General features: G+C 32.6%; 3 protein-coding genes across 4 annotated transcripts; 2 read left to right on the top strand and 1 right to left on the bottom strand.

Annotated features, from left to right (window-relative positions):
* The first annotated feature begins 8,463 nt into the window (after positions 1–8,463).
* LOC11438799 (putative clathrin assembly protein At5g35200) lies at positions 8,464–14,264 on the top strand. Its single transcript, XM_003609364.4, has 16 exons — positions 8,464–8,680; positions 9,040–9,161; positions 9,256–9,325; positions 9,629–9,726; positions 10,270–10,411; positions 10,503–10,603; positions 10,766–10,849; positions 10,950–11,000; positions 11,085–11,150; positions 11,226–11,291; positions 11,380–11,460; positions 11,560–11,637; positions 11,954–12,109; positions 12,230–12,302; positions 12,920–13,032; positions 13,501–14,264. The coding sequence occupies exons 2-16, from the start codon at positions 9,066–9,068 to the stop codon at positions 13,861–13,863; spliced, it is 1,638 nt and encodes a 545-aa protein (XP_003609412.1). The 5' UTR covers positions 8,464–8,680; positions 9,040–9,065; the 3' UTR covers positions 13,864–14,264.
* Positions 14,265–20,067: 5,803 nt separating this feature from the next.
* On the top strand, positions 20,068–24,536 carry LOC11438798 (uncharacterized). Of its 2 annotated transcripts, none has more exons than XM_003609362.4 (3): positions 20,068–20,834; positions 22,573–22,760; positions 23,899–24,536. In XM_003609362.4, the coding sequence occupies exons 1-3, from the start codon at positions 20,363–20,365 to the stop codon at positions 24,385–24,387; spliced, it is 1,149 nt and encodes a 382-aa protein (XP_003609410.1). In that variant the 5' UTR covers positions 20,068–20,362; the 3' UTR covers positions 24,388–24,536. The 2 variants fall into 2 exon arrangements, with proteins under 2 accessions (XP_003609410.1, XP_024638416.1); XM_024782648.2 differs by having other exon boundaries at positions 20,069–20,834; positions 22,576–22,760.
* Positions 24,537–25,269: 733 nt separating this feature from the next.
* LOC11441237 (vesicle-associated membrane protein 711) lies at positions 25,270–26,932 on the bottom strand. The gene is made up of 4 exons (XM_003609361.4): positions 26,371–26,932; positions 26,029–26,219; positions 25,728–25,891; positions 25,270–25,639 (listed from the first exon to the last, which is right to left on the bottom strand). Exons 1-4 carry the CDS (start codon positions 26,597–26,599, stop codon positions 25,549–25,551), a joined length of 675 nt encoding a protein of 224 aa, XP_003609409.1. The 5' UTR covers positions 26,600–26,932; the 3' UTR covers positions 25,270–25,548.
* Between the last annotated feature and the right edge of the window lie 221 nt (positions 26,933–27,153).

Genomic DNA, 27,153 nt, shown 5'->3' with positions numbered 1-27,153 from the left:
ATTGAGATTTTAAAAGACTATTTTGATAAAAAAAGTCTTGAAGATTTTGAAAGATTGTGGATGAATGTATTAACTTTCAAAGGATTTTAAAAGACTTTTAAGATTTTGAGGGATTTTAGCTCATAGACTTTTAAAGATTTGAAAGTATTTTATGAGAATTTACAAGAGTTGACTAAATAAAAAATCAAAGGTTTGCTAGACCAAAAAAAATAAAAAATCAAAGGTTTGCACGATAAAAAATAAAATTGATACAATTTTTATGGGATTGACTACTAATAATAATAATTACTTAATAAAATCAAACTTACTCCTTGAAAAAAAAAAAACTTTTTTTTTGAACATGCAAAAATGAGATATATTCAAACGGACACCGTAACTGTTATCGCACAAGATGTGCCAAACAATCACAAAAATGTCAGAGTCCAAACAGAATTACAAACAAATCAGTCAATACCCAGACATAAAAGCGGGCTCGACCACCACTGATGAGTGCCAAAACTAAATACAACATTGCTAGCCTTTAACCACCACAAAGAAGTTGATTTCACTTTGTCTAGCATTTGTGGCAAAGTACTTAGTCTATTTCTAAAAAGCCTATCATTCCTTTCATTCCACAACACTGAAACACAAAGCAACCAAATCAAGTGAAAGAAAGACCGTCACCCTCTTGAACAACCTGCATAATTAATAAATTGCACCAAATGATCTGAAGTTGATTGAGAGTCGACCCCTACCACTCCTAACCAATCCCGCACCATCGGCCATAATGCACTAAAAGTTGCACAAGACAAAAACAAACGAGAAACATCTTCGACATTCCCACATCCAGAAACACATAACCGCTCCTCCACAGATAAAATGCCACGGTTTGCCAAATTATGTTTTGTAGGTAACCGATCTCTCAAAAGTCGCCAAGCAAGGATAGATACTTTGAGAGGAACCTGTTTATGTCAAATTAAGTCCAGATTATGGTGTAACTTGGGCTGCTCTTGTGATGTCAGCATGTCGTAGACTCCACGAACAGAATACCCATCATCATGATTAGGTAACCAAAGCCATCTGTCTATCACCGATTCCTGCAAAGAAACTGTTAGTAACAAAGCCCTACACTCCTCTACCAACTCCTCCTCCCAAGCCCACAGCCGCCCACGCCACCTCAATGCCTCCCCGCCCACATCCACCCCCAACAAGAACATATTCCTAACTGAGATATGTTCTTGAAAAAAAACATATCTCAGTTACCTACAAAACATGAAGTAAATAATGTGATCAACAACAACCAATTCGTGAAGAAAATAAAAATGACGAGAATAAAAAAAAATTAAAACCTTGAAAAAGAAAACAAACATGAAATAATAATACTGAGAGAAACAAAAAACTGAAGTGGGAGAAGGAGTAAAAAGTCTCAAGAAATCTCATCAAGGCTATGTGTGGGAGACAAAAAAGTCTCAAGTTTAGGTGTGAGATTGTTAGTAGGTACATTTTACACTAAAAAGTCTCGCAAAATCTATTACTCACAACAATACAATCCATTAAAATCCTTACAATTTTGAATACCAATAGACAATTTTTAAGTTGAGCAAAATCTCAATTGAATACCACTGAATTTTATTGGACTCATTAAAAAATCTTGAAAATCCTAATTGAATACCACAAAAATGTTTTAGATTCCTTAAAAGTCTTGATTGAATACCTAAAGATTTTTTTAAAACAAAAAAGTCTTTTAAAATCTTTTGAAATCTCAATTGAATACACCTCTAAGTCTGTTAATTTTGTTGTTGTGATTACTTAGCAAGCTTATAGGGTGGGTGAATCCTAACTAATTATTACATTACTTAATTAATCTGATACTGTCCCGCTAAAAAAGTGGGAGATATAAATCTTTGTGCATGCACCCGTACATATTTGGAATTGAAAGACCACAACAAACAAACCTGGTCCAATTTATTATTGTTCTTTGTATGAAAATGTTAGTGCATGCATGATGGCAATCATTGTCTGGGTGCGTTAAAAGGGCCCAAAAAAAGAAGTTGCCAAGACTTTTTTTTTTTCTTTTATGGTTTTTCTATATGTTCTCGCAACGTTGACATTAATGTTAAATTAATGAATTTTCTACGGTTTAAATTTGAAATTTGGTTTGTAAAATTGCAAGTTTTAACTTCTTCATCTTTCTGTTAGACTCAACATCCGTCAATTTTTAACGTCATTTCTACTGTAATCAATAAATTAAGGGATATAATTGATTAAACTAATGCATTCTTTAGATTTAATCAATACTCATGCTAGCAAAACTGGCGCTATTGTGAGTTTATCTTTCATTTGCAATTTTAATCTAAAAAGGACAAGATATTTTGTCTCGATTGAGTAATCCCAAAGGTACTTACTGATTGAGGAAACTATACCCACCCTAAAGGCTAAAATTGCCCAACCTTTTTCTCAAACTATCCCTTTCAGTACTATCCCTCTCTGATATATGATTAATGGAAGGTCACCACACTTGACACAAAATAAATACTACCACTTGTTGGATATATATTATCTTGTCCTTGTTAATTTTCAGATCAATTTGGATTACTACATAAAATAATCTCAATAAAGTTAATGCGTAGATTAATTTTTTTCCTGCAAATTACTTCTCTTCTAAATTTAGATTTTATAAAAAAGAAAATTCTTATATATATATTTGGTGCTTTACTTATTTTACAATTCTAGAAATGGTTTATATCTTTTGTCAAAAAAAAAATGGTTATGTTGTTTTTTCCTGCTTGGAAAGTGGAAACAAGAAAATTTGTACTACAACGTGATTATTTAAAAATAACATGAAGTCAAGTCACGATTTTAATGTATTTTAATATTTAATGAAAATTAGTCAATGTCACATGAACATTATTTCATTTAAAAAGTTTGTGTTATAGATACTGGCTTGGACCTGTGTTGGTTTATAAACAGCAATGACCATTCTTAAAACATAGAATAAGTGAGGATAAAACTTAGGGAATTTTTTTTATGAGTGTTGGCAAAACTAGTTTAACGATCTTGATATTGTGACATTCACTCTGTACCATGAATTCACTCTGTACAATCTTGGTATTTTTCTGAAATTGTTTTCGTTTCTCTGATTTTTCTTTTCTTTATACTCTTGATGATAAGATTTTTTTTTTGTTTTTAAGGAAGAATATTAGTTTTTATGAGAAGTTAAAATGTACGCCTCTTTATACTTCAAACATATTTTGTGTTTGTTTGTCAATTTTTTATTTAATGTGTATAAATTATAATTTGTAAATTTTATGAAAATTTTGATTTTGATTAAAATTATAGGTATGTGCATTTTGCACTTTCGTATTATAACAAACTATATTTATATTTTTCAACGACATCAATAATATAACAAATATAATATAAATTCTTATATTTTTGAATGACACCAAAATCATGTATTCTCTTTACATGTAGTATAGATAAGCATTTTAAATTTGTTTGTAACTATCCCTTCAAAAGGGAGATCAGGAATACTACTACCTCCGTCCCTAATTATAGGATCCTTTTGAAAAAATAACGGGAATTAAGATAGTGGATATTAGTATTAAATATGTTTGCAATTACTATTATTTTTACAATTTTATCCTTTAAGAGAGAGAGTTGGTTTATGTTTTCAACATGTTATTTATTGTTGATTGAAGAAAAAGGTGTATAATAATAGGGGCATGTATGTAAAGAAATAATTAATGTAGTTGGAAATAGCAAAAAAGTCTTATAAAAATGGACAAAAAAAATTATCAAAAGGATCTTATAATTAGGGACGGAGGTAATATTTATTTTAAATTTGAAAATAAAACCTCTCATCGACTTTAATTTTCATTAGACCAAACAAACATCACATTTGGTATCTTTTGTTTAAAAAAAGACTTATAGATTATTAAAATAATCTAAAATCTCCCAATTAGTACATGTAACAACTTGAAAGATCAACATTAATCCATAATTATACACTGTTGCTGTTGCACCATAAGTCAAAATTATCAAGTCATCGTCTTTAATTTGATTGAAATGATGGGTTCATCGCGGTCAGAAGTTATCCATCAACTTAAATGCTTCCATATATCACAAATCAACTCAATTCAAACAACTTTATGGGATGCTATAATTTGTATATTTCATGCATTTCTGATGAAGACACTTCCTGTTATCACACCAAAAGAATAATAATGCATATCATATAACATGGATAACAAGACAATAAGCAAAAACATAGCATATACATGCATAGATCACATTGTATTGTTAACAATAATTCATCCATTATTTTTTATAAAGAAAATGACTCATCCATAAAGCTCGTCCTTTAAATGTAGTCAATAAATCACTTAGGAGCTCCAGGGACAAGGAACTCCTTCTAAAGACGTATCCGGAGAATATTGAATTTGATTCTCAGGGGAATAACGTTTGGCCAGTGCACATGTCTCTACGCACGAGCCGGGTTAGTCGCCCACCTTTGGTGGGTCGGAAACCGGTGCGAAAGCAAAAAAAAATCTCTTAGGTGGAAATTAGGGGTGAGTCGGATCGAGCCGGGTTTGCTTAAATAGACTAGGCCTAGTAGAAAAAACCAAGGCATAATAAGTCTTGACCTTTTACCTGTCAAATGTTTTATTTTAAGTCTGGCCTGGCCTTTTTAAAAGTCTGGTCTGACCTATTAGTCTGTCTAAAAGCCTAGTTTATGTTACAAATTTCAAACAGAATCGGTTCATCAGTTTTTTTCCTTTCAATTTATGCAACGTATACTTAATATAGAGATAAACATTAATTAGATACAAATTAAACTAATGAAACACAATTGTAAAATTTATAGATGGATAAAAACTCAAGAATAATCATGTCTGATAACAACAAGGATTTCAAACTTAATCTAATAATCATACTTGACCTTAGGCATATCAGTAGCAAGCTTTAACAGTTCACACAAATATATATAAATATATAAGTAGCAAGCCATACAAAATAAAATAAAAACTGAAATAATAATAATTGTGGTATGAGAATTTGAAGGATCAGTAATTTTTTTGATATATATAAATATAAATAATAAATATGAAAAAATGTAATATACTTGTATACGGGCCGGCCTGATAGGCTTTTTTTATAAGCCTAAGCCTGACCTAATTAAATTAATAGACTTTTTAAAAATCTCAAGCTTGACCCATTTATTAAACGAGCTAGGCCGAGCCGGACTTTTAGTAGGCCGAATCATAGGCCCTTGACGAGCGGCTTGGCCTACTCCCACTCCTAGTAGAAATCTGTTAGTTAACGAATCCGCAATCATTTATTGTACTAATATGCGCAAATGAGTCTTTTTGTTTATGCATTTCTTCTTTGATTGGCAATTACTTTAAATCGACGTGTTTTACACCCTTTTGGCACTTATCATTCTTAGAGAAGAAGATAATCGTGAAATTGTCACGATAAATCCTTCGTGACGTAGTTATATTGTCAACAATACCAAAAGTCAATGTTAAGTTTCGCAACCAGTTATTGAATTTGTGGCTTCAAGGCACCCCATAGATTTTTCCTTCATAGTAGAAGTGGTTGTTGGGGAGTTTGAGGAGCATCGGGATCGGCAATGTGTTAAACGTCCAGAACCAATAAGAGATTTAGACACCATATCTCCACCCAAAACCTTAAACGTCCATATATCAAACGTTTCCTCCATTTCTAATCGATGCGGGACATAATCACTCACACTTTATTTCCCAACAATCTCCCCCTCAAGTGTGTTAGTCACCCACATCACTAGCCTGATCCTCACTAGGATCCCACTCCCGCTCCCCCACTGAGCCTAACTAGGGCTCTGATATCAGTTGTTGGGGAGTCTGATGAGCATCGGAAGCGGCAATGAGTTAAACTTCAGGACCAATAAGAGACTTAGAAACCACATTTCCACCAAAAACCTTAAGGCATCAGGTATACGAGGGACATAATCACTCACACTTGATTTCCCAACAATCTCCCCCTCAAGTGTGAGTCACCCACATCACTAGCCTGATCCTCACTAGGATCCCACTCCCGCTCCCCCACTGAGCCTAACCAGGGCTCTGATACCAGTTGTTGGGGTGTCTGAGGAGCATCGGGAGCGACAATGAGTTAAACGTCCAGGACCAATAAGAGACTTAGACACCACATCTCCACCCAAAACCTTAAGGCATCAGGTATATGGGTCTCCTCTCATATATATTCAATGTTTCCTCCATTTATAATCGATGTGGGACATAATCACTCACACTTAATTTTCCAACAATCTTCCCCTCAAGTGTGAGTCACCCATATCACTAGTACTAGCATGATCCTCACTAGGATCCTACTCCCGCTCCACCACTGAGCCTAACTAGGGCTCTAATATCAGTTGTTGGGGAGTATGAGGAGCATTGGGAGCGGCAATGAGTTAAACGTTCAGGACCAATAAGAGATTTAGAAACCACATTTCCACCAAAAACCTTAAGGCATCAGGTATATGGGGGACATAATCACTCACACTTGATTTCCCAACAATCTCCCCCTCAACTGTGAGTCACCCACATCATTAGCCTGATCCTCAGTGGCGGAGCCACGTTTGGCAATTTCTGGGCTTGTGCCCCCACTAATTTTTGAAGATTTCTTCGTGCATATGTATACAGACTCTATACATGTATTATTTATTTATAACATTTATTCAAAAAAGGTTGATTAGAGCTTATGAAACAAAAATACTCACTGCAACTCTCAACATCAATATCTTTTACCTGCATTTAATTTTTTTAATAATTAATATAATATTAATGTAACGTAACATTGTGGAAAAACTTAAAGGTTTTGAACAAGAGGGTTATCAATCTTTCTATTAAACACAAAAAAATAATTTTTTTTTTATTTCCATCCAAAATCTGTAGGCATTAAGTATATGAGTCTCCTAACTTATATATCCAACGTTTTCATCATTTTGTGGAATTGCTCGAGTCTACACATCCAACAAAGTCATAATCCGAGTAGTCAACCATTTCAAGACAATACAATGTGAAATTGTCTAAAGTTTGAACTCTGACATCTACATAATATTATCCTTGCTATTATCAACTGGACTGTGTTTATAAAACTAATAATTTTTGTTAGACCTATGATATGTTGTTTTAAATCTTAAAATATATTTCCAAATATAAAATATTTTAAAGATATTATTGTGAACAATTCATTGTATCATAAATTTAGAGTATTGATATTTGTATAATTATTTGTGACAAAAAATTGAAGAAAAAAAGAAGAAGAAAAGAACAATAACATAATGTGAATATAATAAAAGAGAAAGTTATTCCAAAACCATACAAATATTATTTCTCTAAAATTTATGTTAGCAACCAACCATACAATGATAATTAAAAAATGTTTTGAAAGTAAAAATAAAATGAAAAAAAGTGGGGCCATCTGAGAATTCCAAGAACAAGAAGGGGGAAGATAGAGACAAAATCAAATCCCAATTTAACCACGGAAGGAGCGGAGGGAGCAGTAGTACAACTTCTTACAATACCGTATTTTCTGACACGCTAATTAACCCATCAAATTGTACAATTCCGTTTTTTAATTACAGTACAGCGTTTCTTTTCTTTTTTCCAATTGTCAAAGTTCAAGACCAAGTTTTCACCGTCGCATATATAATTTCCATTAAAAAACTTACGCATAAATTAAACATCTTCAAATTTTCTTATCAATGGTGAAGCCCAACTTAATTCTTTGCAACCTTCTCACAATATAATTTAGTTTAACAAAAATCCAAAATTAGTCTCCCTCATTTCTTATATCATGATAAATTAGTCTATCTACTATAATAAAATATAAATATAAATAAAAATTAAAGATATTTTTTTGTCAAATAGCTTAATGACAAAAATTGACCTCCTAAAATAAATAAACGAAACGTTTTAAATTCGAACTTTAATCTCTATATATAAAATACTCCATACAATATTTTTTATAAGAAATAAATGAGTCAACAAAAACTAATGTATTTGATCTACATTATAAATCAAATACATCAATTTTAGTTGACCAATTTATTTCTTATAAAAGACCTGATAGTACAATGTTTCTACCGATCAAAGTAAACTGATGAACACCCTAAGAACAATTATGGATTAATTTATTTTGTCTAAAAATGTTAAAAAAAACAACTTTAGTTTACTTTTGATTTTGATCAAAATTAAATTGAGGTGAGTTCCCGTGAGCTTAGTTCAGTTGGTAGGGACATTGCATAATTTATATAGGGGTCGGAATTCGAACCCGAACACCCCAATTCTCCATATTTAATTGTGTGAATTCTAGTCACCAAATTGCTAGAAAAAAAAATTGAGGTGAGAGAAAAGTAGAGCGATAGAATTTAATCTTGACTCAAAAAAAAAAGTAAAAAATAACGTCATAGACGCCGACGACCAACCAAACGAAGCAAGCAGCTCATATTGTCTGTCGAGTTGAGACTTTTATTTCTCTCTCTCTCTCTCGTCGCAGACACAAAAACAAACGCGATTCTCTCTCTCTCTCTCTCTTCTATAAACATTTTCAGCTTTTATAGCTTATAATACAAAAATCTAGCTCCACCCTTATAGATCGTGATTTTGATTTTCTCAACAATCCACTCCTTTTCTTCTTGCTTCAACAAATTTCTGTGAGCTCACTTTTTCTTCTCAACAATGCGTTACTTTCTCTTCTTTTTCAATCAAAATCATATACCTCTATTTTTCTTGTTCTTCTTGTTTATGTCTTAGTTCTTCTTGCTTTAAGATAAAATAATTTTGTTCACTTATTATTATTATTCAACTATGTTTCTTGATGATTTTATTCATACCTTGTTGCTCATTATTTTATTTTATTGTCGGTGATTATTGTTTTTTTTAGTTGGATCTGATAACACTGATTAACTAAACCTTATTATCAACTTCAATTTTAAGATTTATCAAATTCTTCTATTTGTCAATGACTAATTATTATTATTATTTTTTTTAATTTTTTGATGATGTTTTTCAGGATTTTGGAATTGTGAAAGGAAGAATATGTCAGGTGGAACGCAGAACAGTTTGAGGAAAGCACTTGGAGCTCTTAAGGACACCACTACCGTCTCATTGGCCAAGGTCAACAGTGGTTACAAGGTAGAATTCAATCATTTGCAGATAAATTTTGTTGGTTGAATTGGATCATGTATTTTTGTGTTTGTTCTTATCAACTTGGTTTACCGTTTTGTAGGAGTTGGACATTGCTATCGTTCGAGCAACGAATCATGTTGAACGCCCGGCTAAGGAAAAACACATTCGAGGTTTGTGTTATTTCCGTCTCTTTATGATTGTGTTTTTTGGATGAATATCCAAATGTTTGATTCCTTCTTTGGAGTTATGCGCTGATTCGCGCCCTACGTCATCGATTTGTTTGTCAAATGTTCTGAACCAAGGACATCGCGTTTATTATGATTGTTTGTACATGAAGTAATTGTTGTGATCTGTATATTATTTAATTTAATTTATGTTTATACTATTTGTTGCATATTTATAGATTGTATACGAGGGAATTGTTGGATACGTTAGGGTTCTAACTCCAAGTATTTATGTGTTCTCTTTTGCAGCTATATTTTCAGCGATCTCAGCTACAAGACCTAGGGCTGACGTTGCCTATTGCATCCATGCTCTCGCCAGGCGATTATCGAAGACACATAACTGGGCTGTACGTGCACTGTGATTTACATCTTATCCTTTTTTATATGGAATAAAAACCGTCCAATGTATTCACTAAATGACTGGGAATGTGTGATCTAGTTTTTATCAAGTATTTATGTTTGCCTATATTCTTTCTTGCCAAGTTTGATGAAACATTATATTTTTTATGTCATTATCATGAGTTATGCCAATGTCCTCCCCAATGAAGACCGTGGCTTGATCGTCAGTGTTACCTTAAAGTCAAATAAAAGTGGGGCATAAATGAATATCTAGATAACATTTTAAACAAAAATCTGCTGATGCATGTTTTTATGACTTCCTTTTATCCGTTTATTTATCACCATGCTATTGTTTTGCATGTTTAACCTTGTTTAAATACCAAGGAGCATATGTACTGCAATGTTTATATCGCAACTTCTGCCGTTATCTTCTAATTTTTCAGTTACCTCTGCGATTTCTGTAGTGCTCATGTAATTCACCACTGAGCATGTGCTTGTGAATGTGTTTGTGCCGTTCTATTTGGTTTATTGACAAGTGGTTTTATCTATAGGTTGCTTTGAAAACTTTGATTGTCATCCACCGTGCTCTGAGGGAGGTTGATCCCACATTTCATGAAGAACTCATTAATTATGGGAGAAGTAGAAGTCATATGCTCAACATGGCTCATTTTAAAGATGACTCGAGTCCAAATGGTGCTTGTCTTGATCCCCATCATTGATCTTGTTATAAATTTAATTATCATCTGTATTGACGTTGTATTTTCATTCGTGTTTTGTTGCTCAGCATGGGATTATTCTGCATGGGTCCGCAGTTATGCATTATTTTTAGAGGAAAGGCTGGAATGTTTTCGCGTGTTGAAGTATGACATTGAGGCTGATCGTCCTGTAAGATTATAAACTTAATGTTTCAGAATTTGAATTTTTCTCAAGCAGCTGAATTATCTGAATGTTATTCGATAGTAATATAATACTAGTAGCCGTCACATCACATACATCATACATGTTCTTTGAATAAGGAAAATTTACCAATTATGAACTTTGTCACAGAGGACCAAAGATTTGGATACTGCAGAATTGCTAGAGCAGTTGCCAGCTTTACAACAGCTTCTCTATCGAGTTATTGGTTGCCAGGTGAGCTTTTGATCCAACTGGTTTGAATTAAATGAACAAAATTTATAATGCCAGCAGCATTAATATCGTACCAATTGTTTTTAACCTTTGTATGCTGCAGCCACAAGGAGCAGCTGTAAATAATTTTGTGATTCAGTTAGCACTCCAATTGGTAGGTCACTTATTTAACCATACTTAATTTTGTGTTTGTTTTTGCTTTCATCACCTTTCTGAACATACCTTATATTGCAATTAGGTTGCTTCGGAGAGCATTAAAATTTATCAAGCTATTAGTGATGGAACTGTTAATATGGTTGATAAGGTATGTCATCTTCATGAATTTGAAGCTTAATGTAACCTCCCATGTATTTATGAGACTATTGTGTATTTGTGACAGTTTTTTGAGATGCAACGGGAAGATGCTCTGAAAGCTCTTGATATATACAGAAGGGTTGGGCTGCAGGTATGTCTTATGACAAAATTTTCGTTTTCTTTTATTAAATTCACGTATTCCTGAAATTTATGTTCTATGGTGCTTTATTTGGGTCCAGGCTGAGAGACTATCAGAGTTTTATGAAATATGCCGTAATCTAGATATTGGACGTGGAGAGAAGTTCATCAAAGTTGAGCAGGTTGGTTAGATCTTATATCATGCTTGCTTTTGCCAATGCTTTTCCATTATTTTATGAAATATAATACAATGCTAAATGAACTGATTTTTGATATTGAAGCCCCCGTCATCGTTTATGCAAGCCATGGAAGACTATGTCAAAGATGCTCCCCAGGGAGCAATAGTTCGAAAGGATCAGGTATATGTACAAACATCAATACCTGTTTTGTTCAGTAATCTTTGTGGCTTTATGTACGAAGTGCAAGTTTGTATTTAATAAACATCTAGTGGATTACACGGTAACATTAGTATTTGGGGAGACAATATTAGTATTTTAGCCGCTCATAGTTGTCGTCCACGTACTGTTTCTCCTCTCCAGTTGTTTCAGGACTTGATGTGTTATTGCAATCATATAACTTCAAAATGTTTCTTCTATATCTTGATGAAGTCACTATTTGATATGCTTTAAAAATATTTACTAACCGGTGCTTCCATTTTATTTTAATCTAAAACAGGCCGTTGACAACAAAATTGCTGCTCCAAAAGAAGTTTTGGCTATTGAATACAATAAGGAACCTGAAGTGAAGGAGGAACGTGCACCCTCACCCCCTCCACCGTCTGAACCTGTGAAAGTGGAAACACCACCAGTACAACCACCACCTGATCTTTTGGTAATTACTGTGTTTTTTTTTTTTTGTTGCCCTGTATTAATTACCGTTGGTTGCTTTGCATATACCTTAGTTGCTTTGCCTGCACTAAAAAGCTTCTCTCCATTTTGTTTTGCCTACTAGAATATGGAAGATCCTGTTCCAGCTGCTGCAGAGTTGGAAGAGAAGAATGCCTTGGCTTTAGCCATCGTTCCCGGTAATTTTTTGGCCTTTTGCCTCTATTTTGTTAAGACATTGAATAAAAGCCAGTTAATCTGCACATTCAAAAATAATTAACAATAGTAATTGGATTGTTGGAGCAACTGAATTTCTTTTCTTTTCAAGAAGAGCGATGTTTCACATTGTTACTCCTTTGATCCAAATTAATAGTCATTTTAGCAAAAGTAAAAAATTCCAAACTAAATGTCACTTTGTCATCATTAATTTCTTCCCAATTTTTCCCTCACTACATTAATCATATGAGACGTGGTTATTATTACAACTTTTCATGAACCAACGACATCATCAAGCATGCATTTATTAACGAATAGGGTTAATTTAGTAAAACTACCATGTCCATTAGCAAATTTATTATTACTTTTCTTAATATTTGCATAGCAATCTTAAACAACTGCTAATTTGGAATGGAGCAAGTAGGACTAATCCGTATAATCCGTATAAAATGAACTATATTCCAGCATCATTTTCTATTTTCTGCATTTTGCTGGTAGTTACAAACTTAAGAGTTAAGATTAGAATGCTCAGTTTGATATTGAAATTAGATATCATGTCTTGGCCTCAACTCATACAATCTCTTTTAAATGATGGTTTCAGCTGATCAACAACCTTCGGCTGTTTCAAATCATGCAAATGGAACCGCTGGGTGGGAATTGGCTCTTGTTACAGCTCCTAGCTCAAATGAGAGTGCTGCAGCAGCTAGCAAATTGGTATGCTTTCTTCTTCGATGCCCCCTTGGTATCTTTTTATAAGGCCCTTGCCAATTTTCACATACTAGTATATCAAGAAAAATTGATTGTGTATTTAATATGTATATCGTGTATAACTATTAATAAATTGCCCTTAGTTTATAAATGTACTATTCAATATTGATTTTTCATCTTCCAAGACAGGTTAGTAGTGTTAATTAGGGATATACTCTTTGAAAAAAAGCAATAAATGCATCCAGTAATCCGAAAGAGTGCTTATATTCAGAGACAAGTTTTTTCCTTAAATGATCCTTATAAATAGGGATTGAGGGAGTAGTAAACTACATTTAATGTTTTATCAGCACATATAATTTGTGGAATTTTTCCCTTAATTTGTGTATGCATCTAAACGAATCACAATCATTACCCTTGCTTGCATGTATACTTGATGTTTCTGTTAATAAGTGAAATGACTCATTTGGTATTCAGGCTGGAGGTTTGGACATGCTTACATTAGACAGCCTATATGATGATGCACTGAGAAGAAATAACCAAAATGCTAGCTATAATCCATGGGAGCAAGCACCTGCTGGAGGCATGATGCAACCGACAATGCACGATCCATTTTTTGCCTCTAATACAATGGCTGCTCCACATTCTGTTCAAATGGCAGCTATGTCAAACCAGCAACAGGCTTTCATGTATCAGCAGCAGCAGCAGCAAATGATGACGATGGCCCCTCAACAACAATCTGCAAATCCTTTTGGAAATCCTCAATATGGAGCCACAGTTCACCCCTATGGCTCAGGTATGCCTGTTCAATCGTACAATCCTTACACAGGCCTCATCTAAACATTTCTTGTGGATAAGGAGCAAAAACATGGATACTCCGCATTTGGTTGTATGCGTGGGAGAACAGAAAATTTGTATCATAGGTCATGTGTGCCATAGATAGCTAGAGAGAAATTCTTTTTGAATAAATAGCAGATGAGGGTTTTGGCTATATGATTTTTTATGTACAAGGTAATTGATAATCAGACTTAGAATTTCTTTTATCCCTGATTGGTTACTGTTAACGCATTAGCAGGAAATTTGCTCCTGATGAATTGGTATTGTTTTCAGTTTCCATTCCCTGTACATGGTGGGAAGTATATTCATTATGTGTTTATCAGACCAAAATTTATCCAATGAAAATATATGTCAAGACTGTAAACTGAGTAACTTTAGTGCAAGGAACAAATTTTTTTTATTCATTGCTTTGTATTAAGTCATATTTTGTAATATGTTTCTACTTCATATTTTTTAGGCTTGCTTTCTTCTAGAAGGATGAATCTAAAATATATAGTTGTTGTTTGAAGTTAACTACCTACCAAAGCTCTTCAGTTATGTTGATACTAGATAATAATGTGTGTAACTTGAGCTTCCTTTTCAAATATTTCATTTTTCGTTTTCAAAGCGGGATGCTCCTATGAGACGAGGATGTTGTGAAGTAGTACATGTATGTATCCACGGTTCAATAAATAAATATATATTTGTTTTTTACTACAAAATTTATATAAAATTAGGTTTTCTAATTCTTTTTTCATGGTGTTTTTTTATAAGATTTTTTTATCATGTTGATAATTTTCCTGTTATTATGATGTATATATTTTTCTCAATTTTTTACTATATAATTAACATTTCTCCAACACCTACTAATCTACTATATATATCATTCTTCTATTCTGATTCTGTTTTATTTTTATTTTTTCTATGAATATTCTAATCTTGTTTTGATTTGTGTTATAGTAATTTTATGAACGACTTTTCCTTTTATATTTTTTTTTTGTTAAATGTTTTTTTTTTTTTTTTTTTTTAAATGTTATACATAATAAAAGACGTTTCACTGCATATATTAAAGTAACTTAGTTTTTTTTTTTCTTTCAAAAAATCATGTATCCTGTACTCATACCTGGTACGGTACCGTATCAGCATTCATACAATGTAGATGTTAGTTACATGAAGTTAGATCTGTTGAAGTTGTTTGAAGTTATATATCGCTTAAGTTCTCAGACTGTTGGATGTATAAATGTGTTTGAATGTTCTTATTTTTTTATCTAACTTTTGGGATGAGATTCAAACTCATTTAACATGTTATTTAAGGATTGCAAAAATGAGAATTGGATCGAAAACTCGCACAAGGTGTGAATGTGAATATATTGAAGTTGTTTAAAGTTACACATTGTCCAAGTTCATGCACCGTTGAATGTAGAAACGTGTTTGGGGACCCTTATCCTTTAAACTAACTCCTAAGATGTAACTCAAATACATTTAACATTTAAAAATGCATCTGAAAATATATTAATTTAGTCAAATAAAAATGTAAACGTTAGAGATGATAATACTCCTCTATTCACAAGCATCGTAGTTGGTGATGGTCTGAAGAAGAGTCAAGGGTAAATTTGACATGAGAAGTGGTTGAGGGGTTGACAACTTGATACAGCTTGTCTCGTATATACACGAACGAACGAGGGACATTTGCCTTGTACTTATGCACTCGATCGGTTTTAATGTTTCCTTTTTACGGTTTCGGTGATGGATTGTTCGTAAGTACATAACCTCATTTTGCGTAATCCCAATATATATACTTATCTCAAAATATTAGTACTACATCCCTTTTCAAACAAGTGTTTCTTTATTTTAAAGTGTTTAAAATGAATTTTATTTTTTCATTGATTTTTTTCCATCCATGTCTTCTAATTAATGTTATCTGCTTGAAAATACTATACAGTACATTGTATTTATGATGGTGAGAACCACATAAATATTTAATAAGATTAGTTTAATAAAAATATGGTCTTGTTGTTAACGAGTGTCTTTGTGACAGCAATCCAAAATAAGAAATTATTTCTTAAAAAAGTTAAATATTTAAAGTCTTTAAAAAGTGTTTCGGAGATATTCGTTAACATATTTTTTATTAAGTATGTGTGTAAAACTCTTAAACGATATTAAACTTGAAATAGAGAGAGTATAAACAAAAATATAGAAATGTAGTTGACTTTCAACCTAAAAAAAATAGTTGACCATATTTAATGTGTAATCTGATCTCAATAAGAAAAAGTCAATTGTATAAGTTACCCTCACGACTAATAAATTGGTTTATTTGAAATACAAAAAGTTAAATTAATTGATGAGGCGAATAAAAAAGATTTTTTTTTATCACTTTAAAATAGTGTTAATAGACGTTGAGAAGACATTTGAAATGTTCAAACCTCACACATGTTCAGCTCCAGAAAATGTTGCATGTTACAGTAAAATTATTGTAGATTAAGACCTTCTTATTCTAATTTATTGATATGATATAACAAGGAGATTTAAAGAGATGTCAATTGATCTTGAGGAGGAATTATCTCCTATTGTTGTTGGAAGGAACACTTCATGTGCATGTAGTGTGGGTGGAAGATATGTTACGGTGTGTTTGTTTCAAGTTATAATTGTTGATTCCTGGAAATAAAATGATAGAAATGTATATGCCTATGTTTGTTACAAGTTTACTAAAATTTATTCCTTGGTATAAAATGTTCCTGGGAATAGAAAAAATTTCCCAAGGAAAATGGTGGAAATAAAGTTTCCATGAAGATGAGAATAAATTCATAAATAGTTTACCTATTATAATCCCTATTTTTATGGTTCCTAGGAATATTATAAAGATAACCAAATATATTTTTCCTAAATTCCTTGGAATAAAATTCCCATCTTTATATTCCAAGGAATGTTATTCCTAGGAATAAATTTGGTAAACTTGAAACAAACACACCCTTAGTTCATGATACTATTTGGTGTGATACAGTGATCAATATGAATTATTGTCAAGATTCACACAAAAGAAAATATATAGTAAAATTGACAAAAAATTCACATTTTTTGAAAGAATAAATTTTTAGAGAATGATAAACTAATACTTATGATTAATATACTTTTAATTTTAAGAATATTATAACAACATAGATTGAATTTGAAAAATTCATATAAACCCTCCATAACCCTCCAAAACTCTCCCCCAATACAATTTTTGAGTTCCTCCAAATGAGGGAGGTTTTTTATTATGAGGAAAAAAAATTAACCTCAAAAGCCCTCTCCTCCCAATATCTTCTATTTTTTCCACTTGCTCCTTTCTTTTTTTCAAAACCCTCCCCTCCCCTTCAAACTCCCAAACAAAACCTTAAATTACATTCCTCCTTCGTTCTTTTGATTAATGAAATGATTTCAAGATAGTCAATGAACATATTTTGAATGATTTTTATTATGTACCTACAAAAAAGAATTCAATTTTTTTAAATCTCTTCACAGCGACAAAATGGCAGGCAAAATATACTCATGTCATAAAAGTAAATTGATTGTAGAACTGACTTGCTTAATAGAATATCAATCTCTATTAAGCAATCCTTCTATTTCATATAAGTAATATATTTTCATCTTATTATATTTAACTCCTTAACAAGCACCCAAAAATATATATTTTTATTGAAAATTCCAAAAACATTTGTTAGCATTTTTCTTTAGTTTAATGATTCATTTCGTATTTTATAAATATGTGCGTTTGATCTGCTAAACAGTAAGTATTGGACAGAACAATACAAGATGGAACAATACAACATAAGGCAAAACAGCGCACGACAAACTTTTATGCTATTGAATAACTTTTGATCTGATAAAGAGTAAATGCTAGACATTACAGTACACGACAAGACAACACAAGGGCGAATGATAGTATGTGAATGGGGTAGCAATGGCTACCCCAAAAGAAGAAAAAAAAACTTGAAAAAATAGTATAGTTTTGTATATGGCTACCCCATTAATATATTATTTGACTACTCCGAACAATTTTGTTGGTTTAAAGATGGATAATGTTAATAAAATATTGATAATCTATTTAATTTAGTGTCAATTATAGATAAATTTGATTTCTTAAAACTTTATAGAGTTCAACTTTTATAAATAATCATCGTTAGATTTTAGTTTCTTCATTGTCGTTTCATTAAATATAAGCAATAATTATTGTAAATTTATTTTCATTATTGATTAAATTTCATATATTAGTTTTCAAAATATATTTTATTTCTTCTTTATATTTTGCCCCCTCGTAAAAATTGTGCTAGCCGCTGGGACAACACACATCAAACTTTTATGGCTTAATACATCATTTGGTCCTTTAACTTATTTTCTGTTTTCACTTTGGTCCCCTAACTATAAAGTGTCTCAAATTGGTCCCTTATATCATCTGCCGTTTATTGTTTTGGTCCTCTCTGTTAGTTTTTAACATCAAATATCTAAGGTAAACCATGGTTAAAGATGGTCCACCATAGACCTTTTTAAATTTTAACCTTTTGATTTTTTTCTTTAAAAGAGGATTGTTCGATCATGTAGGGTCTATTGTATTTTAGTGTGAACCACTAACATTTAATATTCTTTTCACTTTTCTTCATCTTCTTCTCTCATCTTCATCAATCTTAACCCAAAAAAAAAAAAAAATCCAGAATCCAAATTCAACCATTTTTAAGTTCTTTATCATGAATTAAAAAAAAAAAAAAAGAATTTCTCCAAATACTCTAATCATCATCAACAACAGCAACAACAATGAAGCAACAACAATAGCAAATCAAATTCAACCCTTTTTTGCTCTCTTTCATCATCATCATCATGAATTAAAATTATAAGAGAAAAAAGAAGTGTTTAGGTTCTGTGTTTGTAACACCACCAGTAACCCTAACCTCCATGGTAGGTTGTCCCAATCTTCATCCGTTAATCTCAACCTCCCTATTATCACAACAACCACCAATCGACACATTAGCACTTCCAGATTTATCCAAAATCAATCTCTTCGGTAAGAAGAAACCAGATCCTGATTCAATCGTCAATACTTCTCAACCTCCCTTGGTGTCTTGAAACATGATTGGCTTCTTAAACACCGTACCAAAATCCCTTCCGTTGTTTCTTCGCTTAAACATGAAAGCGCCCCTCATGGTACTCTTTCTCATAGCACGTGTTTATTATCAAATCAACAAGAGCAACAACAGATCGAGAAGGAAGAAGAAAAGGGATTAAGATTTTAGGTAATCCAATTTTTTATTAAGAGAAGCAAGAAGAAAAAGGTTTTCTAGTGTTATCGCTTTTTGGTTTTGATTTGGGAATGAAGAATAAAAATATAAACTCAGATTTTATAGTGTTATTATTTATAAAAAGAAATTATTAGTTAAAAAATTGAATTGAATTTTAAAGGTGTTTTTAATAAACATGGTGAAGGGATTAAAAGGATTAGGATGAATTCTTTTTCTTCTCTGTTATGGTGACTGTTGATGGAACTCAGATTTTATTTTTTAGATATTTTGATTATTGGTTTTTTGTGATATTGTAAAGCTGAGGTTTGGTTTTTTTTTTGAATTTAAGTTTCAATTACAAAAAAATCTGGAAGTTAATGACGACATGAGGAAGAAGAAGAGAGAAGATGATGAAAAGTGAAAAAAATTAGGTGCTGACGGTTCACTATTAGATACAATGGACATGCAATCAAATGGTTAAAATCACATAAAAAAATTTAGACATTAAAAAACTAACGCAGAGGACCATATTAGTAAACGGAGGAAGACTTATGAGACCAAATTGAGACACTTTATAGTTAGAGACCAAAATAAAAACCAAAAATAAGTTAAAGGACCAAAATATGTATTAATCCAACTTTTATAGTATTGAATAACTTTTGGTCTTGTATGATTTTTGATAGATAAAATGTTATTTTAGTATCTTAGACAACCTGTGTTTGAGACGAAAAGTTGTGCTATGATTTAACAGAGGAACAACAATTTCAATTTTTATCATATATCTTGCCTTCAGTTTATTCTATTCCTGAAACAGTTTTACAAATCGAAAGTTGTACAACTAAAGTTGTTCTATGTTATTGTCATTTTTTTAGCAAATCAAATTAAAGTCACAAATCTATTTCCGTGTCCATGAGGGTCTCAACATCTCCTTTGTACAAAAAAAAAATTGAATCACGGATCTTTATTTTTTTTGAGGAGATGGTTCAAGGAGTTTAATTGTTGTAGTTTGAGCTGAAAATATTTTCCTATCTTATACTATGAGTATAATTTAATTTTCTCCAATGAATATTTTAAAAAGAAAGCTAAGCCAAGGTTCATTTCTTCTTTATATCTCTTTCATTTGAATCTCTCCCCTTCCCTTTGCATATTTCCAAAACCCTTCGATTGAATTGAATTCCCAAAGCTGCTATTCACACAATTAACAGCATAAACAGTTTAAATTCAAATTATATATAAAAAAAAAATTATTATTATTTTTAAAATACAGAGAAAAAATGTCTTGGCTCTTCAAGTCCAACAACCCTGACACAGAATCTTCCAATCTTCACCGCACCGCCACCCACTCCTCTCCACCACCGCCGTCCACCGCCGTCGATCATGGCGTCAAGGAAGACCTCTCCCTTATTTTCCGCGGTGTCGCCAACTTCCTCGCTCCACCTCCTTCATCATCTTCTTCTTCCGCTTCCTCTGGTGAGTCAACCTCACCTTCAAAAACTCTCACCGGAATCCGCAACGATCTCGTCGAAATCGGTGGAAGCTTCAAGAGCTCACTCTCTCTTCTCTCCCCAAGAAAAGCCGTCACCGGAATTTCAAAGCTTGCTTCTCAATTGTTGCAGTCAGAGCGTGATCATGAAGAAGATGATGACGGTGCGGTGCCTGGAACAACTGATGATGTTGTTCGTTTCGTCAAGGAGATTTCTTCAAGGCCCGAGTGTTGGACCGAATTTCCCTTCCCACTCCATAATGGTAATTAAATTTATTAATTTCTTCTGATTATGATTATCTCCTTTGTATAATCTAGTTATGGAAACTGATTAGTTACTTAATTCTATACATGTTCTCTTAATTTAATGACTTTTTTCTTATTAAGTTGAGTTGAGCATAAAGAAGTAGAATTTTGAAAAAGAAAAAAAAATTAATTAATTAAATGTAATCACATGTGTCGGTGTTGGACACCGGACATGCCTTCCACCAGAAGTGTCAGTGCTATAGAGATAGTTTATAATAATCGGCGGGAAGGCAATGTTTCCTACCAAGATGGGAGGAATGCATGACATGACATATTGAATTTGATCGGGTATAATTGATGATTTAATTAAATTAGTGACAATGGTGAATGCTAGTGGCATAGAGTTTGGTAAAAAGGGTTTTCAGGGTTGGAAGTGATACCTTAGTTTGTCTATGAAATCCTTTTGTGCCAATAAGGGTAGGTTTATCTGGTAAACATAAAGCAATGTCAACAAAAAGGTCTTGAGTTTAATTTCTTAGTGATAAAGCAATGTCAACAAAAAGTCTTGAGTTCAATCCCTTAAAGATAAAGCAATGTCAACAAAAAGGTCTTGAGTTCAAATACCACATGTAATACTTCATTGGTAGGTAATCTATTAGTGCAATCATAACCTTTTGTTAAGGTTTATGACATTCCATGACCCTAGAACAGGGCTACCTTAACCTCCCCTCAGTCTGAACTTGGATGCATGCTTACTCAAGGCTATCATTTTTTATAGAGATTATCTAAAGAATAAATGGTATGTCAATTCAGTTTAATTTTTTTAAGGAGGCAACTTTAATTGATCTATTTTTTGGCATTTTGTACTCAAATACAGATATTTTATTTAGCTATTAAGCTCACAAGTCACAAGGTTCATACGCAAAGGCTAATGTCTTAACAAATTTTAGAAATAATTGAAGGTTCATCTTACTCATTATGTGAGCATTATTACTGAAATGACAAGAAAAAGAGAGCAAGCTATCATACAAACAACCAGAGCAATATAATGCTCCTCAGAGTAGAGTCTCTTTCTCTCTCTGCCAACCATCAGGTTCTAACAGAATACTTGCATGACTCTCCAACTAATCATTATATCGAAATATTCTAACTAACTGCTGAAGTGGCAGCAGCTACCACTCAGCAGTATCCTATTTATTCTTCTTACGCTATAAACTCTCCAAACATTGGGTCTATTCCGATTAAAGCCTACCCACTAAAACATTTCCATCAGACCCAACTGCAGGTTTTATGTTCAGCACCCTATCATGTGTCATGGATAACTCTTACTCTTGCTTGTTTACTATTTTGTATTGTATCCTTAATGCTATTGCTTCTGTATAACAAAATACAGTTTTATTTGGCAAATTTTATTGTTTTGCCTGTCATTTCTTAGAATTATATTGGGGAAATTTCTATGAAAAACTGATGCAATGCTGATTTCAAAATAAACTATTTCCATGTGAAGCTAGTTCACACTCCCTGTCAATATAAAGTCCATAGTGCTTGTGTTTTTCTTAGCACGTATCTAGTTTAATACTTACAGAAATATTCATTGAAGAGAAATGGTTTTGATATTGAATCTTTATTCTTTAGATAGAATGAATACAATAAAGAAAAAAAATGAAGAAAAATGAATGTTTTTTTTGGCTATATTGTATTCACTAATATATAAGATTGTCATATATTAATACGGAAATTTGATTTCTTTCTCAGCAGATTGCAGCCTGTCCAATTCTCAAAGAGAACATGCACTGGCTATAGAGCAACTGGTGCCTGAATTTGTTACACTTAGAATGAACCTTTGCAGTTACATGAACGTGGAAAAGTTTTGGATGATCTATTTTTTGTTAATACTTCCAAGACTTAATCAGCATGACTTTGAGTGCCTATCGACTCCAAAGGCAAGTTATGTTTATTCAATATTTTCTTACTTTCATATGAATAATAACAAGGCCAAGCTTTTGTTAAATACGTAAATTCCTTTGATGTATATGCAGTCATTAGCCTTTTGAAGCCACTTTTTTATGTGAGTTTTATTCATGCATTTTACCAGTGAAACATGTTATATATGTATTTTTTCATTGTTGGTGATTGCGACTCAGAAAACTACAAATTATTGCATGTTTTGCTGAACATGTATAGTACACATAAGTAATAAAAATTGATTGTAGTCAGGAGAACATAAAGCATTGTATATGAAGTATTGTGGTGATATTCATATAACCATTGTCATATGCTCTTGATGACAGGTTATGCTTTATTTTATTTTTACATGCTTAATTGAAGTAATGCTCTCTATTATATTATTCTTCTAAAATGCAGCTTGTAGTGTTGTATCATGTATGTGATACATGTGTAAATACTAATGCTATTATTTGTACCCAGTCTCTGCATGGCCTGGTTATGTTATTGTTTTTTGATAAAATATCATAGATCATTGGCACGAGTTTCCTCTGTAGCTTGTGTTTGTCCTTGCTTTATTCATGGCATTCTATCCTTATGATTCAGTTATATTAAAATAAGTATTGTCAGATTATTTGGTCTATTGCACTCGATATTTATGTAATCGAAGATAAATTTATGGATAGTTATGGCTTGTGCTCTATATGAACGTATTCGGGTGGAAACATTTTCTAAGGCTTTGTTTGGAGGGGGTTTTGGATAACAGGGAAAGGGAGGGGAGGGTTTATTAAAATCTCTCACTTGCTTGGGAGTTCTTAAAACAAAGGAGAAGGGTTTGAGGTTTTTTTAGAAACTTTCCTCCAATGCCTTCCTTACTTGCTTTTTTTAATCCCCCTCATTTCAGGCTTTACCCTTCTTTCCAAACAAGGTGAGAGGTTACCCATCCTTCTCCCATTCCCTCTCCTTCAAAGTCTTTCCCTCCTCTTCCCCACTAACTTCCATACACAACTATAGGTTTGTCTCTGAAAGCATATTTTTAAACAAGGGGAAGGGTTTGAGGAGTTTTTAAAACCTTCCACAACAAAGCCCAACTGTCTGATATATTATGTATATGTTTTTCTCTTTTTATTTTGTTAGATTGTTGAAGCAAGAGAGGTTCTTCTACGGAAACTTGAAGAGAGGAAAGATATGCAGGCTGGAGAATGCGATAAATCAGATGTTGTGGGTACACATCAAGAGGGTAAGGAGGACAGTGGAACAGAAAGTATCACAGTTGATCAAAATAAGATATTGACCGAGGTTACAAATGCAGCAAAGGGTTTGGAAATCGATGATGCGGTCAATAGTGAAAAATGGTTGACAGATACTGATATTGATGTTACTTCATTGACTTCCTGTACAAAACATCAACAGGAAGACATCTCATTCAGCGACTTAGAGGAGGATGGAAGTTATAGCTCTGATAATAAATTATCAAGTCATGGGGAGGTCATCAGGGGTTCATCACCTGATGGTTCAAGTGATTGGGTTCAGCTAAGTGAACGCCAGAGAGGTGGCCGGCAGAAGGCAATCCGTTTGAAAGGTAAGGATTCTGAAGATGAGTCAAACGACTGGCTCGCTGTTTAATTAAATAAAAGGCTTTGTCTTTACTTGTAAAGGTACAACATTTTTTTTCCTTTTGAACTGCTCTGTATTTATTTAGGGATTGCAACTTCCTATAAATTAAAGTGTTTCTTATGTTTTAATTGTAATTAGAAAGTTTCATTAGCTGGTCATTACTGAGAATGTGATGTCATAGTTGTTAAAATAATAATTAAAACTACGATCACTTCCATTAACATTACTATAAGGTTTTTTCTAGATTACCTTTGAATAATGGTGGATAATTTACCCACCAACCAATGAAAATGAGTAATTTGTTAGTGGTGTCAATATAGTTAATGGATACCACTTAAAAATATGCTTATGTGGCTAATGTGTATTGGTTGGGGTAAATTACCCACCATTCTTCTATGGGTACCCTAGTTGTCACCTTAATATAATAATCAATTATTTAAAAAATTGACTCGTTATGAAGAGGTATGATTAGGTTTCAAGCTTTTTTTTAATACATAAATTAAAGCGACACTAATTGTCATTTTTGGGGGTAGCATTTGGGTGACATAGAGTTGGGTGACATTGGTGACATTGACCAATCACAATGTCACAATGCTTGTGAAAGAGAGAGAAACACAAGCATTGTGGCATTGTGATTGGCCAATGTCACCAATGTCACCCAAGTATTTTTCCATTTTTGGGGGCATTTTAACCTAAGCACCTCAAGTGTTATAATTAGGTTTCTAGGTTAGTTTTCAAGATTTTAACCCTGGCCTTTCTAGTTATAATCTTTGATGGTTTAGTTTTATCTTACCTTAAGTTTTGCAAGTCTTGATTGTCATGGGGGATGCTAAATGTTTGGCCTAATTTAAGAGAAGAATTAACATATAAATAAGAAATTTAAATGACACATTTCAAATAATTAGAATATCGAGTGAAATGAAGGGAACAATAGGGAAAAAATTAGTGTTCCTTCAGAATTGTAAATATACCCATACAATAGGGTATCTTGCAATGCAAACTCATCCACATTGCGTAACAATTTTCTAAAACGTGCACTAGCCTAAAACGGTAACATTGCATCCCAATAAATACAAGTATGAATATTTCTTTTTTCTTTGACCCAGTATACATTATTGGTCAAAAAAGCATTGCAAAAATAAAATAAAATTTACAGTTAGCCTTGAGAGCTTATCTCCAACACGAAGTCAGAAAAGGACCATGACACATAAATGCGAGTATAATGTAAAAGACGATGGCAAAAATCATAATGAGTGCAACCCTGCATAAAGAAGAGATGAAGAAACATTAGAAATTTAAATTTAAATAATCAAAAAGCTTAACCTCAACGTTTAGAAATTGACACTTACGTTAGCCTAACATTACTCCACCACATGTTATTTTTATATCGACGAGCCTGCCTTTTGAAACGAACTGAATTGGTATTCATTGTTGCTGTTTTCTCAACCAGCATTTCCAAACGACCACCTCTCTCCAACACTTTCTCAATGTTATCAAGCATAACGGTTCTCACCTATATATATTTATCATACCACAAATATATTAAGGTATAATTTAGTCTTCATATCTTAATGTAAATAAATGGAACATAATTAGCCAGCATTCAACTTTTTTTCATATAGAGAAACAAATTAACGATTGTGAACTTACCTGAGTCATTTCACCTTTGAGACGGTTTAATCTATCAGCATTTGGGTCGGTAGAGTAATAATCCATCTGTTGGCTGAGGATCCTTGAGAATTCATCATTCATGGTATAGGCAGGAGCTGAAAGAATTGCACCGGCATATGTCTTCACAAATCTATTATGAATATCTTCAAGAAATGAAAATGGAATCCTTCCTGCAGTCATTCAAACAGAACATTTGTTCAAGTTCATTCATGGATGGTAAACAACATAATATTTGGATCATAATTGTTTCATTCAATTGACCAATCCAAATTCCAAACACAATCAATAAAAATAAGAGAGATAGAAGAAATTGATGCATACTTCCGAATGCTTCATCAGCCATACAAAGAACCGTCAGGCCATCGGTTCTTCTAACATGAAAAACATAACGATCGTGTGAAAATGAAACATTGCTATCATTGTAACTATTAGTCCCTTGATTAATCTGGTTAAGTATTTGTTTAGCTACAACACTTGCATTGCTTTGAATCACGCTAAACTCGGCCAAAACAACCTGTCCCCTTGCCACCATTCCATACAATATCCCCATATTGATGCTCAAAACATGTAACTTTTCGAGTGAAAAATGAGATTTTTTAAAAGGTTAAGGTAAAGGGTCGTCGTTGTTGTTGTTGGGTGGAAAGAAAAGAAAAGTGTAACAGAATTGGTTTTGGAGAAGGTGCAACAACAACAACACCAAAACCCAAACAAGGAAGAAGAAAAAAACAAAGTGTCCATTTTGATTAGATTTAATGTCCAAAAATGGGGTTATGTTTTTGTTTGGGGTAAACGACAGTCTGGAAATTCAATAGGAAGCTCTGTCTCTTACCATTTTTTATGTCTAGTGTGGCGTTTTTGGTGCCATCATAATTGGCGGAAAGCTAGGAACCATTGTTGTTTGAACTATTTGAACAACATCACTATATATAAAGCATAGGAAAAAAAAAAAAAAAAGGTTAATTGTATTTTTGGTCATTTACATTCAGAAACGTGTTTTTCAATTCATTAATTCAATCAATCCCTAAAAGAAATTCATTTTTGACCATTTTCTTTTTAGGTATATTGCATTTTGATTACATCTTTATATTTCAACAAAAGCTAATC

Source organism: Medicago truncatula, chromosome 4 (genome assembly GCF_003473485.1).
Source record: "Medicago truncatula cultivar Jemalong A17 chromosome 4, MtrunA17r5.0-ANR, whole genome shotgun sequence".
Taxonomy (NCBI): domain Eukaryota; kingdom Viridiplantae; phylum Streptophyta; class Magnoliopsida; order Fabales; family Fabaceae; genus Medicago; species Medicago truncatula.
Note: the sequence above shows the minus strand (reverse complement) of the source record. Positions and strands in the feature narration are given on the sequence as shown.

Excerpts from the sequence above, each read along its gene's own strand:
- LOC11438799 (XM_003609364.4), top strand. The coding sequence starts at position 9,066 with ATGTCAGGTGGAACGCAGAACAGTTTGAGGAAAGCACTTGGAGCTCTT. Across the intron at positions 11,461-11,559 it reads AGTTCATCAAAGTTGAGCAG|CCCCCGTCATCGTTTATGCA; the intron begins GTTGGTTAGATC and ends TTGATATTGAAG. Across the intron at positions 11,638-11,953 it reads CAATAGTTCGAAAGGATCAG|GCCGTTGACAACAAAATTGC; the intron begins GTATATGTACAA and ends AATCTAAAACAG.
- LOC11438798 (XM_003609362.4), top strand. The coding sequence starts at position 20,363 with ATGTCTTGGCTCTTCAAGTCCAACAACCCTGACACAGAATCTTCCAAT. Across the intron at positions 20,835-22,572 it reads TCCCTTCCCACTCCATAATG|CAGATTGCAGCCTGTCCAAT; the intron begins GTAATTAAATTT and ends TTTCTTTCTCAG. Across the intron at positions 22,761-23,898 it reads AGTGCCTATCGACTCCAAAG|ATTGTTGAAGCAAGAGAGGT; the intron begins GCAAGTTATGTT and ends TTATTTTGTTAG.
- LOC11441237 (XM_003609361.4), bottom strand. The coding sequence starts at position 26,599 with ATGGGGATATTGTATGGAATGGTGGCAAGGGGACAGGTTGTTTTGGCC. Across the intron at positions 26,220-26,370 it reads GGCTGATGAAGCATTCGGAA|GAAGGATTCCATTTTCATTT; the intron begins GTATGCATCAAT and ends GAATGACTGCAG. Across the intron at positions 25,640-25,727 it reads TGGAGTAATGTTAGGCTAAC|GGTTGCACTCATTATGATTT; the intron begins GTAAGTGTCAAT and ends TTCTTTATGCAG.